Source organism: Nyctereutes procyonoides, unplaced genomic scaffold (genome assembly GCF_905146905.1).
Source record: "Nyctereutes procyonoides isolate TBG_1078 unplaced genomic scaffold, NYPRO_anot_genome, whole genome shotgun sequence".
NCBI classification, from domain to species: domain Eukaryota; kingdom Metazoa; phylum Chordata; class Mammalia; order Carnivora; family Canidae; genus Nyctereutes; species Nyctereutes procyonoides.
The window spans coordinates 4,000,562-4,018,246 of NW_026575041.1; the positions used below are offsets into that span (position 1 = coordinate 4,000,562).

Consider the following 17,685-nt stretch of genomic DNA (forward strand, 5'->3'; position numbering starts at 1 on the left):
GATGCCTTTCAAGTTCTGGCTCAGCAGGAGGGCTGCAAGTGTTGACCAGGTCCACACAGGTGGGATGAGACCTCCCTGAGCACATGTAGGGATAAAGCACCAACATCCTGGCACAGAGGACCACCTGGCCTGAGCAGGGGCAGATCCACATTCCAATGAGTTCATATCGTTTGGAAGCCCTCTTTAAAAAAAAAAAAAAAAAAAAAGGACAAAAATATCTTCCTTTTGCACCTTTCACAAAGCCTCTGAGCACGTGGACCTGGCCTAGGTCTTGGAAGGGGCCCTGGAGCACAAGGGGCCTGAAGCTGAAGGTACAGCAGCCTCGTGGTGAATCCGCCTCTGGGCTGGAGGAAGGGCCCAGAGGCGATCCGATCACCACCCGCCTTCACAAAGGCCCTGCCTCCAGCCCAACAGACAGAGGAGGCTCCGGAGGACTTTCCTTCTTCTTGTCACACGTCCTGCTGCTACTAAGCCCTTCCCACAACTGGACCAAGTCCTTCTGTCTGTCTCCCTCTTGCCATAGTTGCAGAAGAGCAGAGCCCATCTGAGCGCAGGGCTGGCCCACAGAGTATGTATGCTCACATGGACAGCAGCGCTGGATTTCTCTGTGATCCTGAAGCACATCCCAGGAGTATCTTCTATGTCTGGGTGGGCAGGGTCAGCCCCACCTGTGCCTGGAACCCTGGACCAACAGGAACACCCCTACCAAGAGCCCCATCCCCAGATATCTAAAGGAGATGACACTATTTCCCAAGTGTTCCCACATCCCACATCCCATCTGGTCCACACATCAGCCCTGGACGATACACAGAGCCAGTTTTTTGTTCCCATTTATAGAAAGGGACAACAAATGACACTCATCGTGTGCCTACTCTGGGCTAGACATGCCAAGGGACCTTCACAAGTGACATCTCACAGACATCTCGCAGAAAGGGCTGGATTTCCCAGGGGACAGGTGGGAAGCTGAGGCCTAGCTTGGGCTCTGGGAATGGGGCTGAAGCCCTGCTCTCCCACCTCCCGGCCCAGACCTCTCTGCCCGGTCTCTTCACAGTCTGGAGTGGAGAGCTCAGAAGGCAGACATGCTGGAACACTGTGCACTGTGTGAGGAACAAGAGGAGCAGCTGGTGGTTTCTGACAGGCCTTCCTAGAAGAAGTGGATCAGAGGCTGCCTTCTCCTCTCAGGATGTGTCAGAGAAAGGGTGCACAGGCCTTGGAAGCCTGAAACCTGCTTGAAAGCAACAGCCTCAGACTCAGGGCCTGAATCTGCCCACATGCTGCCAAGCAGGAAAGGGCCTCATGCCCACCTCCCATCTTCCACTTGCTCGGCCTTCCAGGCCCTTCAAAAGACCACCTCTCACCCGGCAAGCCAGCTGCCTGGTGCCTGCTCTTGCTTGCCCAAGTCCTACCTCTGTCCTTCCCTCATGATTCATTCACTCATACATCCATTCTACAAACCCTTATGGAGAATGTAGTGTGGGTGACCAACTGTCCCCATCCACCCACGACAAAGGAGTTCCCTAAGATGGACTGAGACAGTCCCAGGAAAACTGGGATAATTGATCCCACTGATGTACTGTGTGCCTGGCCCTGTGCTGTCACTGAGGACACACTGGACAGACATGGTGCTGCCCTCAGGGAGCTTCCAGTTGGAGAGTGGCTCTCACTCAAAGAGGAACTACCATCAAAGGCACCTGCTCAGCACCTCCCACACATTATCAACTGCAATCCTGGGAGGAGGGTATAATCATCTCCATGGTATAATTAAGAGCTCAGAGAAGTGACTTGAGCTGCCCAGAGTGGCAGAGCTAACAGTGACATGCCAAGACCTGGACTCAGATCCAGTAAGACCGATAAAGGAAAGGGCGGGTTCCAACATGAACTTTAAGAAGACAGAAAAATATAGATATGTCTTATTTTTAATTCATTTTGTAGCCCCCAGCATTGGCCTGGGTAGAGGTTCAGAAACTGTGTGGAAGGAACAGAGTGGAGGGAGGAAGGAGGGGGAGGAGGAGGGAGGGGGTGGGGGGGATAAAGGAGACTGGGAAAGGAGGCGGGGATGAAGGGAAGGGGAGGGACTACCACGAGGGAGGGAGGAGAGAGAGGAGGGAGGGAGGCACGTGCCTGATTTAATCACCTCCAGGCTAGGAAATCCCAACCCCCAATTCACAATACCAACATTTCCCTTTTCACAGACCGTGTCAGCTGTTTTCAGCACCAGCACCAGCACCAGGAAGGAAGTGAGAAGAGGGAAAGAGTGCTTCTCCTTTGGGTCAGCAGCCCAGTGTTCACTTCCTCCAGGGAATCTTCCCTGACTCACACCCCCACCCAATCCTGGGCTCTGTTTGAGTACAACAGCCATGTGTGTCAAAAGTATGTATGTGTGTGTGTGCATGTGCATGTGGGGCTTGTACACTTGCTCCAAGTCACTTCTGCAAACCCAGACGCCACCTGGCTAGGCCAGCCCTATCAGGAGCTGGGGTTCCAAAAGGTACCAGACACAGGTCTGCCCTCCAGCACAGGAAACTGACCTAGAATGTAATGCGCTATCACAGAAGCCTGCACGGTGCAAGGGAGCGTGCAGGAGGGCTCTGACTGCCCAGGCAGGGAGCCCCCAGTCAACGGAAGGTGCCACGCCTAAGCATGCTGCAGCAGGGGCTTAGTACAACAGATCAGCTGAACCAACCGTGCTGAGGTTAGGTTCTACCTTCAAACATAAGGGAGATGCCACCAGTCGGAGGAAGAAGGCATTTCAGACAAAGAGGCTGGCTTGAACAAAGGCACAGTGGGAGAAAGGATGAAGACCGTGGAGGAATACCCAAAAGTCAGTACAGCCAGGGTGTTGGCTGTGTGGTGGGGAGAGCTGGGAAAGAAGTTTGCCATAGACGGTGGAGGGCCTCCAACGCCCCTGGAGAATGTGGACTGTCCTACACGAAATTGGAGCAAATGGCCAGTATTTAAACCAGAGGAGAAAAACAGAGTCAGATGCGGATTTCAGAGTAAGAGAGTGGTTTGGGAGGTGTCTAGCCTGAGGAAAGGGACAGCAGCCAGCAGATGACTGTAACAGTCCAGAGGGGGCTTGGCCTGAGCCAGTGGCAGTGGAATGGGGAGAAGAAATGCACTCTGGTGATAGGGACACGTATCCATCACCATCAGGCTGGCTGCCCCCGGAAGGTTAGGGTTTAGGAGCTTGGCATACCCCTGCCCCCAAACACTCCAACAAAAGCTGGGGCTGGAGGGAGCCAGGTTGCTGTGTGGCCTGGGGCAGGACTAGATCTGGGACTGGGGGTCATGGTTCTTTGGTTGAAAGTTCTTCCTACCAAAAAACACTTCACTTTTTTTTTCCTGGCAAAATTGGCTGCAAAAGAGTGAATATCCGAGATGACCAGACTGTCTCAAGTATGCATGCAGAGTCCCTTGCTGCTGCAGTCAGCCCTCTAAATGAGAAATGAATATGTGCATATTAACCTCTCCATTATGCCATGTGATCATCTTTGTCATTTATAGGATATTAAAAAAATCTCTTGCAAAGAAAAAGTTCTCCTTACGGAGTTTAAAAATGCTTCCAGGTTTCCTCTACTGCCCTGGGGCTATAAAGCCCCATAATACAATCATCCTGTTAATGTGCTGAGTGCTTTCATTAGCACAGATACAACAGAGAAAGAACAGAAACTTTATGCCCAGAGGCTGAAAAACCCCACACACGCAGAGCTACTAGCAGAGGAAAGGTGAGAACCCCAGTCCACTGCTCTTCTCCACCATGCTGGCACGCAGCCCCTGGCCTCCCTATGTGTTCCCAGAGATGGCCCCCAGAGCTGCAGTGTCCCTACCTCCACTGCCACCCCACAGCCCCAAAGCTTACAGCTGTTTCTCACAAGACATAGTTTCCTATTCCATGCCCATCACTCATCTAGGAAGTCACCAGACCCGGGATCCCTGGGTGGTGCAGTGGTTTAGAGCCTGCCTTTGGCCCAGGGCGTGATCCTGGAGACCCGAGATCAAATCCCACGTCGGGCTCCCGGTGCATGGAGCCTCCTTCTCCCTCTGCCTATGTCTCTGCCTCTCTTTCTCTGTGTGTGACTATCATAAATAAATGAAAATTTTTTAAAAAAAGGAAGTCACCGTACCCTCCGCAGGGTCTCCTCCACTAGAGGAAAGCCTTTGCTCTGGTGGCCCTCTACCAGAAGAGACCTTGGACAGGCCCTCAAACCTTCTTGTTTCCAATGGTGGGTTTGCTGGACCTGGTGTCTTCTCATGTATCTGTCCCATTTCTCCTGTCCAGGCCCAAGCACTCACTGTGATGTCATGTGGTAGAGCTTTGACTTTCACCCTAAATTTTGTGTCCTCAAACAGTTTGCAGCCCTGCCTGGGTGGCTCAGTCATTTTAGCATCTGCCTTTGGCTCGGGTCATGATCTCAGGGTCCTGGGATCAAGCCCTATTTTGTTGGGGCTCCCTGCTCAGGAGGGAGTCGGCTTATGTCCCTCTCCCCCTCCGCTTGTGCGCCCTCTCTCTTCCTCTCTCTCTCCCAAATGAATAAAATCTTTTTTTTTTAATTTTATTTATTTATTCATGAGAGACACACAGAGGCAAAGATACAGGCAGAGGGAGAAGCAGGCTCCCCGCAAGGAGATTGATGAGGGACTCGATCCTGGCCCTGAGTCAAAGGCAGACATTCAACCACTGAGCCACTCAGGCGACCCCCAAATGAATAAAATCTTAAAAATTTTTTGTTGTTGTTGTTTAAAAACAGTATGCAGCTGCAGCATACTCCTAAGTGACGACAGATGAAATGAGTGTCTGACACTGTACCTGGTACACAGGACATCCTCAAGCATCTGATGAAGTGGGACGCCTGGGTGGCTCAGTGGTTGAGCACCTGCCTCCAGCTCTGGGTGTGATCCGGGGTCCTGGGATCCAGTCCCGTATCGAGCTCCCCCCTGAGGAGACTGCTTCTCCCTCTTCCTCTTTCTCTCTCTGTGTCTCTCATGAATAAAATAAATTAAATCTTTTTTTTTTTTTTTAAAGGATCTGATGAAGGAAGTCAGTCCTGGCTGAAAACATCTGTCACACATAGCACCAACACAAGCTTCACCTTTGGCTCACTTCAAACTCAGCATCCAAAGCCTGCTCCAGCACCCACCGTCCCTTCTGAGGAGTTGCCTTTGACTCTTAGCCACTGGTCTTATTCTGCTCTCAGGAGAAAATAATCCACATTACCCACTTCTAGTACGTTGCAGTGATCTATTCCCAAAAGACAGGGCAGCACCAGGGCTGAGACTCACAGGTTTCCTCTTCGTGCCTCAGGGGCCCAGCCTAGGGCCTGCGATGTGGCAGGTACACAAGAAGTGTCTGTTCCCGGGTACCTTCTTCAGAGGACCAGGGTGGAGTACAGAAAGGGTACAAGCCAACCCTGTAAGCACCCAGCCCAGAGGAACCCCCATGGTGTTCTCTGCCAGAAAGTTCCTACCACCCCAGCACTGGAGGGCTAGGCCTATGAGAAAGGGTCTCAGGTGGCAGACGGGCAGAGCTGCTCGTGAAATCAGCTTCCCACGAGGTGAGATAGGCAGTTGGGATGGGCCAGGCAGTCTGGGGACATGTGCTGAGCAGAGGCCCGGGCCTGGCACTGCAAGTACTTGAGAAATGTTTGTGGAACAGAGTAGAACAAACTGAAAAATGCTGGCTATTTGTTCCTCTGGCTGCAAAGAGGCCAGGTCCCCTCTGGGGGCATTTCACAGGCAAATTATCTCAGGACACAGCCTGTTTCCTCTAATGAGGGCTTCTCCCCTCTGCGGCTGGGCTCCCAGGAGTGTGGGAAGGGGGGCCGTGCACAGAGCCAGCGTCAGCGGCCACACTCCAGTGGCGCATACTGTTCTCGCTGCACGGTGTGGGCGGCAAGTACCACCACGCCAGGCAGGGGGCTGGTCACATTGACCTCTCAGGCCCAGGAATCCTGAGCAGAGCAGCTCCGGCCTCCTCCTGGGCCCCTCTGGGGAGGAAGAGAAAGAAGCCGAGAGTTGGGCTGTTATGTAACCAGCTTCCTTGGAGTCGAGGCCCTGGCATGTCACAGCCCAGCACTGCAGGGAGAGGCCGGGGGAGGGGGAGGCGGCTTTCTTCCCTCCTTTGCTGCCTCTTCTCCAGACCTCGGCAGACCTCGGCAGACCTCGGAGGCAGGAGGCAGGGGCGGCTTCCCAGCGCCTCAGCTCCCAGCAGACACTCCCACTAGGGGTTGGGAACCAGGAAGGGCCGTTGTCCTCGGAGTGTGTGACACAGTGGCCTGCTGGCTTTCCGGGCAGAAATCTGGCTCTGCACTCCACAGCTGCACGTGGGGGTGTGGGCTAAGGGAGGGAGGCCTGGGGCCCCCCACAAGGCTCACCCCGGCCCCTGGCTTCTGCCCCCCCCCCAAATTCTCCCCACTTCCTCTTAAACAATCTGCTGCGGGGGAGAGGCCAGAAGGCTGGGGGCTCAGGCTGCCCTGGCAGCACACTGCCCAGCCCCTCCCTGGCCCTGCATAATCTCACTTCCCTTTCCTGCCATCATCTGAACTTCTTCTCTGGCCCAGTGCAAACCCCCACCCCCGCATACTCAACTGTGTGCACAGCCTCTGGGACAGGACAGGAGGGAAGGGATGAGGGAAGCAGGGCAGCAGAGAGAAGAGCTGAGATCTGCTCCTGGTCTTGAATGACAGCGAGGGCTTCATCAAATCCTTACCCTCTGGGCCATATTATTATACCTATCGCCCAAATGAGAAACCTGACACCCAGAGAGCCTAAGACCCTTCCCAAGGTCATGCAGCTGATGTGCAATATTGCTGGACAGCAAAGCTGCCCGAGGCTGTGTGACTCTTCCAGACTTCGTGGCTCTACCTTTGGGGTGTTACTATCAGGAGACATTGTACAGCTCTCACCAGTCATCACTGAGGATGCTAGTTTGGGAGTCACGGATGGCCATGAAGACAGGGACAAGGCATGACAAAGGCCAAGAGCTTACTTGCTGCCACCCATAGTCTTCCCTTCTGATTAAACTATAGGCACTTGATCTCAGGCTGGATCATACCCATACATGGCCTGCCCCTTCTGGAAGACAGGGATGCTAGTGGCCAAGCTACCCTGCACAGAGCATAGCATGCTGTCTCTGCCCTCTTCCCTTCTTGCTATGGAACTGGGAAAGAAAGGTCTTGGGGACCTCCTAGGCCAAAGCCCTTTCCCCTTCCTTCTTGACACATGGTAAAATGGAGGCCCAAAGAAGAAAAATACCTTGGCCATGGTATCAGAGGGACAGTGAAGAAGTGGGGTCCCTGGATCCCAGGTCAGAGCCCCTGCCCTTGATTTATCTCACATAGGTGCTGTCCCGGATAGCACTCTCTCTCAATTGTAGGTCTGTCTGTCTCTCTCCCTGCTCCCCACCTCCTGCTTTCTTTTCCCAGGTCTGTTTACAGGCCCCATGCCTGAAGCCTCCTTCACAGCACCACTCATCATTTCACACTCTTCTGAGCCCCACTACCCCCACCCTCTTCCTTCCACTCCTCAGGGCCAACGAGCAATTCTTGGTTTAATTAGCTGATCATGACCGCAGCCTGGTGGATCCAGTGCCCAGAACCCTGTCCCCAGTAATTAGGTGGGTTCTGAGTATTTGCCCAGTGGGAAGCCAATGGGGAGATCTCTCCAGCTGCATAAAGAGCTCCTTGATAACCCATGGGTCATTAGAAGCCCCTCCTCAGGCCAGGTCAAACCATACTGGATATACTGTAGCCAGACCCAGATGTCCATTCTACAGAGAGTCTCCGTACTTGCCCATGCCACAGTCCAGACCCAGGAAGGTTCAGGAAATGTCTGAGGATGGGGATGACGAATAGAACCCAAACTCTGGGGGCCAGGAAGGGATGGCTCCATGGCTGGAGCGCTAATGGAAGAAGTAGGATTTGGACAAGCAGCGAGAAGCAAGGATGGCATCTAAACGTGGGGAGCAGCACAAGAAAAAAGTAAGAAGGCTGGAATGAGCCACCAATTCCCATGCCAGATAGCTCTGCTTATCAGAAAACACATTTTCAGGACACCTGGGCGGCTCAGTGGTTGAGCATCAGGACACCAGAGCTGTCTCAGGTTTGATCCTGGGGTCCTGGGATTGAGTCCTGCATCAGGCTCCCCACAGGGAGCCTGCTTATCCCTCTGCCTGTGTCTCTGCCTCTCTCTCTCTCTGTCTCTCATGAATAAATAAATAAAATCTTTAAAAAAAAAAATCTCCTAGCAAAGTAAAGCCACTCATCCTATGACCTCAGCTCTTTGGGTCACACACACAAAATCACTTTTAGATATTTCAAAATCAGCAAAGATGTCCCATTGTCCTCACCAACCACACTGCACCCCCCCTCCAAGTATATCTTTTCCCAGTGAAACACCTATAGCCAGCCTCCTTCACTGAACAAATATTATGGAGTTCTGTGCCATGCCAGGTCTGCACAGGTACAGGAACAAGAGACTCAGGGCAGGTGTCCTTGGTCTCACATGGAGGACATCAAGGAGTATGTAAATAACCAGTACACATTAGGGGGTGTAGGGGGAGTAGATCAGTGCCAAGAATGAGAGAGAGAAAGGGGGTGGGGAAAGAATGGCGGAAAAAAAAAAAAAAAGTCAAAGGCACTTGGGGATCTGTGAGGACTTCCTGAAGGAGGCCATATATGATCCGGACCTTGAAGGACAGACAGGAAGGGTACTGTGTTGGGTCAAGTCACCACCTGTGTACTAAGGATCAATGATATAACAGGCTTGTGCTGAGACCTTTGAAGCCTCAAGAGGGAATCAAACAGGGTCCCTCTCTGGAGGAGCTCACAGCCTGATGAAGCAGCTAACCTCAAATAACACTGCCCTTGTGCCAGGGACTTGTCCATGAGCCTCAGCTATTTCAACTCAGTTAATCCTCGAGGCAACCTGCTGTGCCGGCACTATTACTGCTCCATTTTGCAGATGAGGGTGCTGTAGCAGAGAAAGGGTTAAAGAGTAGGAGAAGTCACAGAGCTGGTAAGTGGCAGAGCTGGTATTTGAAACCTGGAAATCTGGTTCTTCCTAAATCCTACCCACTATACTAATCAGTCTATGCTAATCAGATCAGAGTGGGCTGAGGGCACAGTCCACAGTCACCCAGGCCCAGTTCCCCTTCAGTCTCGGTCCCCTGGCCTGTGACAGAGGCCTGAGCTTTGTCTTATCCCCCACTTCTGGCATCCCCTGGAAGAAAGGTCACCCCCAAACCTACTAGCAGAACATGGGAAAGGCATAACTCAGGGAGAGTTACCTCCTTGCACATGATGTGTGACTTGACTTCCATGGGGACACCAAGACCTAGAGAGTGTGAATGTTGTGCCCAAGGTCACACAGCAATGATTAAGCGTTAGAGCATACCCCTGGGACCCTCCTGAGATGTACATCTCGGCCGTCTGCTCCCTCCCCTTCCCCCTGCCCTTTTGTCAAAACACATCCTTGCCCACGAATGGCACCAGAGAAGGGAGGAAGATGAAGCTGCAAACAAGCCTGGAGGCCTAGCTGTAGAGCTGGAGGCCCACAGCCATAGGGACAGGCCCTCTGGCCTCATCCAGGCCCACAGCCATTCTGTTTCTGGACCCGCGGGTGCATGCTGGAGAGAGAGGCCATGCCACCCTTGAGTGCTCAGACCTTGAGTGAGGAGTAGGTCTCCTCCTGGCCTGACACCAGCCATAGCACCCCATCTCATTCCAGGCTCTTCGGACCAACAAATGGATCCCTTTCCAAGTACAAGGAGGCCCCAGGGAATCAGCTGTGATTCCAGCCAGGCCCAGCCACCATCCTAGGCAGAGGGAAAACCACTCAGTCGCTGTGGTGACTTTAGTCACACACAACTCCTGGACCTGTGTGGTCCAGTCCCTGGAGCCTGGCCTCATCTGGCACCAGGTCTCCTGGGAAGGAACAGGCAGTTCCTCTAAAGTAGACTAAAGATGGGGCCAGTCCCAGGAAGGAGGAGGCGTCTCCAGAGAGATGACCCTGCCAGGGCCCCTTGGGGAGGGAGGGAGGGGACTGGGACAACAGACTCCTTTGTTCCCCTCTCAAAAGCAGCCACCCTGTCCTGCCCCACCCCCTCTGTTGTACCCCAGCTACCAGGACTCAAGCTCTGCCTGGGGCAGGACCCATCCTGCACACAGGAGACAGAGAGGGTGCCTGAAACCATCAGAGATAATACCCATTCATACTGAGACATGCCCCACCTTCAGAAGCCTGCAGTCTGACGTGGGACACAGGGCTTCCTTTGGCAGAAGCCTGTCTGATGTAGGAGAAACTGGTTTCACTCCCAGGAACCCCATTCTGATAGGGATGGTACCTCCCTCTCCCTCAGAACTTCACAATCTGATGGAAGAAACCCCCCATTGCCCCCCCCCACTGAAACTGCTCTAATGTCCCACATGGCCTTCACCCTCAGAATTCCCGAATACTAGGAAAGACCTAATATCAGCCTTTAGGATGCCCCTGGGATGAGAGCAGAGGCAAGAAGGAGGGATTCAGTCCAGTCAACAAATCTTTACCAGGCATCTCCAATGAATCAAACCCAGTGATGGATAAAGGACCCACAAACAGAAAACAGAAATAGCCCCAAACCACAAGGAGCTCACCAACTGGGGAATTAAAAAAAAAAAAAAACACCTGCGGTACCAATAAATGTGTGAGAAACTGCCATGAAACGCACCCACCCAGCACCCAAGGCCTAGTTACCAGGGCAGCCGCATCCCTCAGCAGCCACACCCCACACACTCTTGTGCCTGCACCCACCGTCTGCCCTTTCTGTCTACACAGCTTGCCCCAGGACCCAGCTTAGAAGACACTTCCTCTGGGAAGGCTTCCCCCAGGACACCCAGCCTGAATCAGATGTCCCTCTTTCAGGAGCCAGTGCAGACAACCTCCCCTATGACCAGCTCACATTTCTGCAATGCCCTCCCACCCCCAGCTCGCTTGACCCCCCCAGGTTCCCACACCCCCAGTTCCTAACACCCCAAGCCCAGGGCCTCACACTCTTCCTCCACTAGGCCCACTCCAGCTCCAAGCACAGGGAAAAACAGAGTCCTCCCCTCTTCCCTACAGCTCCTTGCCACCCCATCAGAAGCCCTCTCACCAAGCCACCAGGTACAGCCTTCTGGCTGACTCCCAGGAGCCTCACTCAGGCTGGGCCCCTCGTCTCCCTCAGGTATCAGTGCTCTCCAAGGCTCCAGATGTCTCTAACTGTCCTCTGCACACACCATATCTCTTCCCTGCACCACAATACCCATGTTCCCCAAGGTAACCACCACTTCCAAACCCAAGACTCAAATCCCCACTTCCCTCCTCCATCCCTACCCCAGGACCCTGACCCATTTATGCAGAAGCCTCCCTACATCTTCCTCAACTTCCAGTCTGGCCCCCTGTCAAGCTGCCCCCTTCCTGCAGGCCTCAGAGAGATAGATGGTCAGCACAGTCACTCTAGCAGTAGCAGAGGATGGCCTGGCTGAGGCCAGGGGGCCACTTGGGTTGTGGTGACTCTCCATCTATTGGTATTCCATTGTCATAGCTCCGAGCTGTAACAAGCCCCCTGAACCCAGGCCAGTGGAAAACTTCAGTCTCAGGCAAGGATGCCCAAACTTGGAAGGGAGAGAGCAGTGGAGAAGCCTGAAGCCCAGAAGCCAGCCTAAACTGGGGAACAGAGATGGTAAGTCAGATCTAACACTCCCACTTCCCAGCGAACCCCAGAAGCATCCCTGGACAAAGCCACAGGACTTCCCTAAGTTCCAGCCAAGATAGATCACTCAGAGTTTAACAGCCAAGAGAGATGACAGCCAAGGTTAAGAGGGTTGGTGATTATGCATCCCCATCACACCCACTCTCCTCCCCTCCAACAAAGAAACTGTCATAAACATCTGTAGGAAAGAGAATCCCATTCTCTCCCATTGCCTCGCAGAAAGTCCCTCCTGTTATCTAACTCTGATCATTCATGTCGGCAGTTTAGTTAAGGAAGAACAGCAAGAAGCAGAAGGGATGCACAACTTGAGGGGCGAGCTGCCAAGGAAGTGGGGGAGGCCAAACCATGTGGGCCATTCAGCCCTCTCCCTCTGGGTGAAGCTCGGTGCAGCAGAGGGCTTTGTGAACACACAGGCTGCGTTCAGAAGCTTGTTGGCTGAATGGCAGCAAATTACTTAATCTCTCCTAGTCTGTTTCCTCATCTGTAAAAGGGAATAAAAATCCCTCCATTAACAGGATCACTGGGAGAACCAAATGAGATCATGCATGTAAGTCTCCTGACACATACCAGACACCCGAGCAGTCGGGCTAATGGACACCACCTTCTCATTCATATTTCTCAGTTGCGTCCTCTCCACGACCTTAGCTCAGATCCTACTTTCTCCCAGGCTCCTCCTGGGCCTCCTCACCAGTCCCCCTGCTTCTGCCCTATGGCCCCAGGCACTGCCAAAGGTGTTCCTCTGAAAGGGACATCTACTCCCATGCCTCCTCTCACCCTACCTGCTGAACCATGAACCACCACAGACTCTCCTTAGCCTGGAATGTCAGGTTGAGTAGCCTGTGTTTCTCTCTTGAGGCTCACCCATCATCATCAGCCCAACCTGCAGGCTGCAAGGGGTGCTTCATGCCTCCGAGCCTTCGCACAGTCTGTACCCTTGGGCCAGGAACGACATCCCCAGGGTTACCACCCTGGCCTCCTCATCCTTCCAGATGAAGCTCCCGTAGCTCCAAAGCCACCTCCTTCCCATGAAAGCTTCCTTCACCATGCCCCCTGCTGGGACTGGGGTGTGGACTCTTTTTTAAGCCTCCCACAGCACATGTCACCCTGCAGTATAATCACCTGCTCTGCTCTAAATCCTTCCGGGACAGAGTGGGGCCCTTCTTCTCGGAAGCCCCAGCCCCCGACAGTCAACATTTGTTGAATGGATGTATGATTGCTCCCAGAGCACCTTGTTAGAGCAATCATCATACCACCTGCCCTGTAATTAATCCCATCCAAGCATTTGTCTCCTCCCTTTCTTCCCCCTGGACCCTGGGAGTTCCTAGACGACAGTGACAGCTTCTGACTCATTCTCATTTTCATATAGGGGGTGGGTCCAAGTGCAGAGATGGATGCCATGACTCCTGATCCTTAAGAGTATTGGGTATTCGCAGTTTTCTCTTCTAGGTCAGAGAAAGTAGAAACCCATGGTCTACCGAATGAGGCAAGGTACAGCCCATTATTGATTTTGCCCTTCTCTTCCAAATTACTCAGGAAACCTGTCTGGAAGGAGGAGGGAGGCCTCCTGGGACTACAGGAGAGGGGAGAAGAGCAGGGCCACCATCCATTGAATGGACTTTAGCCAAGCCTGGGCTTCAGGCTTCAGGCAGCACCTCTTCCCCTGCCCAGCAAATTCAATAAACACAAGAGAGCCTTGAAATTTTTTAGTATTGACAGCTCCAATTTACAGACAGGAAAACAAAGGCCCAGAAGGGTAAAGACAATTATCCAAGGTCCCCCCAATGAGCTAGAGGCAAGCAGGGGGAGTTGTGGAAAAGATCCTAACCCCAAAGATAAGGTCTCCAACAGGTACCTAGCTGCTCACCGTGTCTCCATCTTGCTGACAACCTACACCAGCCGTGGGGAGCAGGGACATCCCTCCTCAAGTCACAGAGAGGCAAACCAAGGCCCAAGAGGGGCTGAGTCACCCTGATGGCGAAGCAGAATATGAGGAATAAAGAAGAGCAAGGGTTCCTAACTCTCACAAGGAGAAAAATCTAATCTCAATGGTCAGGAGGATCTTGGCTTTGGGGGACACAGACAGCAGAAGAGACAGTCACATATCCTCCTACTGAGCACAAAGACCAGGTCACAGTGCCGGCCAGCCAGCTGCAATAAGGACTAATCATCAAGGTGAATGCAGAGTCCTCATGATCTTCTGCAGCCTCCCCAACCAGCCTGGGCCTCCACACACAGAGCAGGGAACCCCACCTCAGCCTTTAACCCAGGGCCCATGCAGGCCTTCCTTAGTAGTGCCCACGAGCAAGCCACAGAGAAATGGGCCAAGTGGGCTCTGGCCTCTGCCCTGCTTCTGACACCCCTTGACCTTAAGCAAGTCAGGTAACCTCTAACACTCTGGTTCCTCTTCTGGAAAACAGGAAGGGGAAAATTAACCTCCTTGAAGAGCTGTCAAGAAGATAGTGGGGAAGCAGTTTCTAAATTACCTCCAAGCCTCAGTTTTTTCTTCGGAAAAATGAAAATAATCTCTGGAGGATCTTTCTAATGCTGTTGAGAAAGAGTGTCAGATGGTAGCCAGTGTGAAATTGCTTTGTTGTGGTCACAAAACGTGATGACCACTAGGGTCACTTCTCCCTAATATCTGCTCCTTTGGGGAGGAAATAGGTCTTGCATATCTTTGATCCCCACACTATGCTTAGTACACAGCAGGCACTCAATACATAATTATTAGAAGCAAGAAGAGAGACAGGGAGGGTGGAGAGAGGGAAGAGAGGAGGGAGAAGCCTCTACTATTACTTAAAGGAGCAGGCAAAGTGAAGGGGAACAGCTGGGGTGACAAACCAGAGTGCCTGTCTTGGTCTAGAGGGGCTGTCCCCAGGGGCTGCCCTGCCTCAGCTTCCTCCCCTGTTTTGTCCCAGTTTTCTATCTCAGAGGCAAAGCCTCTCCCTTTCTGAGCCAGGGCAAGCTCCTAAGAAGATAGAAACCCCTTTCCCCACCCCAGCTTAAAACAGATCCTGGCCAGCCACCCCAGGCCTCTGGAGGTCAGAGGGAAAGGAAACAGAGTGGATGGGATGCATTTTTCCCAGGCTCCCGGGGGGCCTGCCACCCTGTGTGATGTGGTTCCACTTCTCGCCATGCAGGGACTGGAGAGAGTGTGTCAGCAGCCCCAGGGTCTGCAGGCTTGGGACCATGCGGTGCCAGTCTGTGTGGGCATTAGTCTGACACACGTGCCTGTGGAGGTCGGTGTTGGTGTGGTCTTGCAGACCCTGCGCTGAGGAGACATGTACCAGCATGAGCGTGTGAGGGTACGACTCAGAGGGTTTGTTACAGTGAGTGCAAGTGACACTGTATGTGTGCATTGGTGTAGGCCAACATGTGTGTGCCCACACGAAGGTGTGATATAACTGATGTGTGCTGGAGTGTGACCTGTGTATGCCAACCTGACCGTCAGCAAGAATGTGCTCCCGAGTGTATACCAATGAGTGTGTGACAGTATGTCATTGTACCTGATGAGCGTGTGGCAGTGAATGTCGTGTGTGTGACAGCATGAGTGTGCCCGTGTGCCTCCATGAGCCTGTGTGCCATTGCCATTGTGTGTTAACCTGCCCCCTTGCGTCTCTGCGTCTGCTGGCCAGGACTGGGTGTCAGCAGCGAGGGAGTGTGTGTGTGTGTGTGTGTGTGAGCCCGAGGAGCTGCGAGCCGGATGGGGCGTCCGGGTCCTTGCTCTCGGTACCCCCACCCTCGGCCCACTGCCCCCGCGGCCCCGCCAGCGAGCACACAGGAGACCTGGGGCACCGGCGAGCTGCGTGCCGCGGAGCCAGGCGTCGGCGCTCCCGGGGTGACCGCCTGGAACCCCCGCCCGCGCCCTCACCCAGGTCGCCCCCACGGGCACCGGGCCGGCCGCCGCCGGCACTCACCGCGTCCCTTTGTCGCCCATGGTCCGCCGCGGCCGCAGGAGGTCCGAGGCGACAGCGCCCAGGCTGGAAAATCCCCGGCCGGCAGGAGGAGCGCGGGCCAGCCGGCTCCCGGCTCCCTGCTCCGCCTCCTCCGCTCCCGGCCGCAGCCGCCGCCGCCGCCGCCGCCGCCGCCGCCCCCGCCCCGGGCCCGCCCGCCGCGCCGCACAGCGCCCGGGCCGCGGCCAGGGGCGTGGAGCAAGCAGTGCGGGAGGGCGAGTGTGCCTGCGCGTGTGCCTGCGCGTGTGCCTGCGCGTGCCTGCGTGTGCGCGCCAGGGCCCCGAGGTCGGCACGGGGGTCCCCACAGCCGTGCACCCGCTGTGTGTGTGTGTGTGTGTGTGTGTGTGTGCTGTACGTGAGGGCGCACGCTGGGGTGTCTATACGTGCGCGTGTGTGCACGCGAGTGTGTCGGTGCGTGTGCACGCCCGTGGGCTCCGGCCGACTAGGGAGTGTATGTGATGGAACGGTGTGCACGTCTTTGTGCAGTTGTGCGTGTGTGCAGGAGCGCTCCCCCGCGCACGCCGGAGCCGCCTTTTAAGCGCGACGGAGGGTGGAAGTCCAAGGTCGGCCCACCCCAAGGCTGAGCTTCCTCCCAGCGCAGCCCCGGGTAGGGTGGGGGTGGGGGCCTGTAGGAGACCCCGGGTGCCTGGCCCGGCCTCAGCCCCACCCCCCCACCCCAACTCCCCGCCCCTTGTGGAGAGATAACAGCAACCCCCAGGGACAGGAAGAAGGGGCCACGACGCTGGGGAACTGATGAGGGTGGGAGGGGGCCAGAGACCAGCCAGGGGTGGTGGCGGTGGCTGCCCAGGAAGAGGAAGCAGTGAGCACCGGAGATAAGGAAGAAGCTTAGAGCTGGCCCCCAGTGGCCTGGGAGTCTGACCTGGCAGGGTAGCACAATGCAAAGGCCCCTACCAAGCTTCATGGCTTTTTATGGGTGACACTGGACACCAGCCCTCTCAAAAGGGCTGCAGACACATAAAGTGAGACACTTAATACAGCTTTCAGAATTGTTCACAGGTGTTTGCTGGCCTCCCTTAGTGCCTGACAAAGGGTAGGTGCCCAGTAGATATTAACCCATCCCTCTGCAGGCTTCCTGGTGTCCTGTAAAATCCTGGCTAGGACCCTGCTTTGTCAGAGGCTTCCTCCTGTTGTCCACCTAGTGGGAGAGTATGAGGTCTTTCCCACCCCCTCACTGCTGGGATTTGGCTAATTGGATCCCTAATATTGGCATATTAATGGGAGGAAAGGAAGCTATCATTTACTCTTATGTGATTGTGCATCTGTAAACATCTCCTGTAATTATGCTCAGAAGCAGTTACCTGTTGTGATTATATATAGTTGGGTAAGGATTTCCCAGTAAAATTACTGTAATTATGTCCAGACAGGCAGGTAATTGAGGAGAGGGTGTGCTGATGAGCAGACAGGATGGTCCAGGGTCTGGGCAATGTCACGAATTAGGAGAGTGTGGATTAGGGCCCAGGACCTCCCTCTTGGCTTGGCCTCTGGCCTTGAACCTTACTCCCACAGAGAAAGGAGAGAGGCTACCTGCTGTTTTTGCTGAGGCCAGGAATTTGAGAGGAGCACACCAGAGTCCTGCATGATGACAGGAGGCTCATTGTGTGAGCTAGAGAGGACCCCAACTGAGATGGAGAGACCAGGTTCAGCCACTCTCCACATCAGTTTCCCCATCTAGAAAACGCAGGGTCAACCCAATCACATGATCTTCAATGGCTCTCTTCACGGTGATGTCCAAAGCACTTGGATTTTAAATTTCAGACAAATTCTTCATTTAACTCAACAAATACTTGTGTTTAGTTTACTACAAAACATTATGTTGTATATCACCTCCAAGTAAAACAAATGGTTCAGAAAGATGCATCAGATGATTTCAGGTAACCCTTGCCCCCACACAGAGCTCTTCCCAGCCCATTTTGGAAAGCATGGCTCTAAAGTTCTGGGGACAGAACAGATTGATTAGACTGTGCAGTCAACATGCATGATTTCAAGCAC

At 54.0% G+C, this 17,685-nt stretch overlaps 1 protein-coding gene across 2 annotated transcripts in view; it reads right to left on the reverse strand.

Moving 5' to 3' along the window:
- The window catches only part of ARRB1 (arrestin beta 1), a 77,132-nt gene extending 61,355 nt beyond the window's left edge, over nt 1-15,777 (reverse strand). For both annotated transcript variants that reach the window (XM_055320514.1, XM_055320516.1), the window contains exon 1: nt 15,640-15,777. In XM_055320514.1, the coding sequence (XP_055176489.1) occupies nt 15,640-15,659 (20 nt within the window). In that variant the 5' untranslated portion in view covers nt 15,660-15,777. The remainder of the gene's footprint in view (nt 1-15,639) is intronic.
- Nucleotides 15,778-17,685: the final 1,908 nt, after the last annotated feature.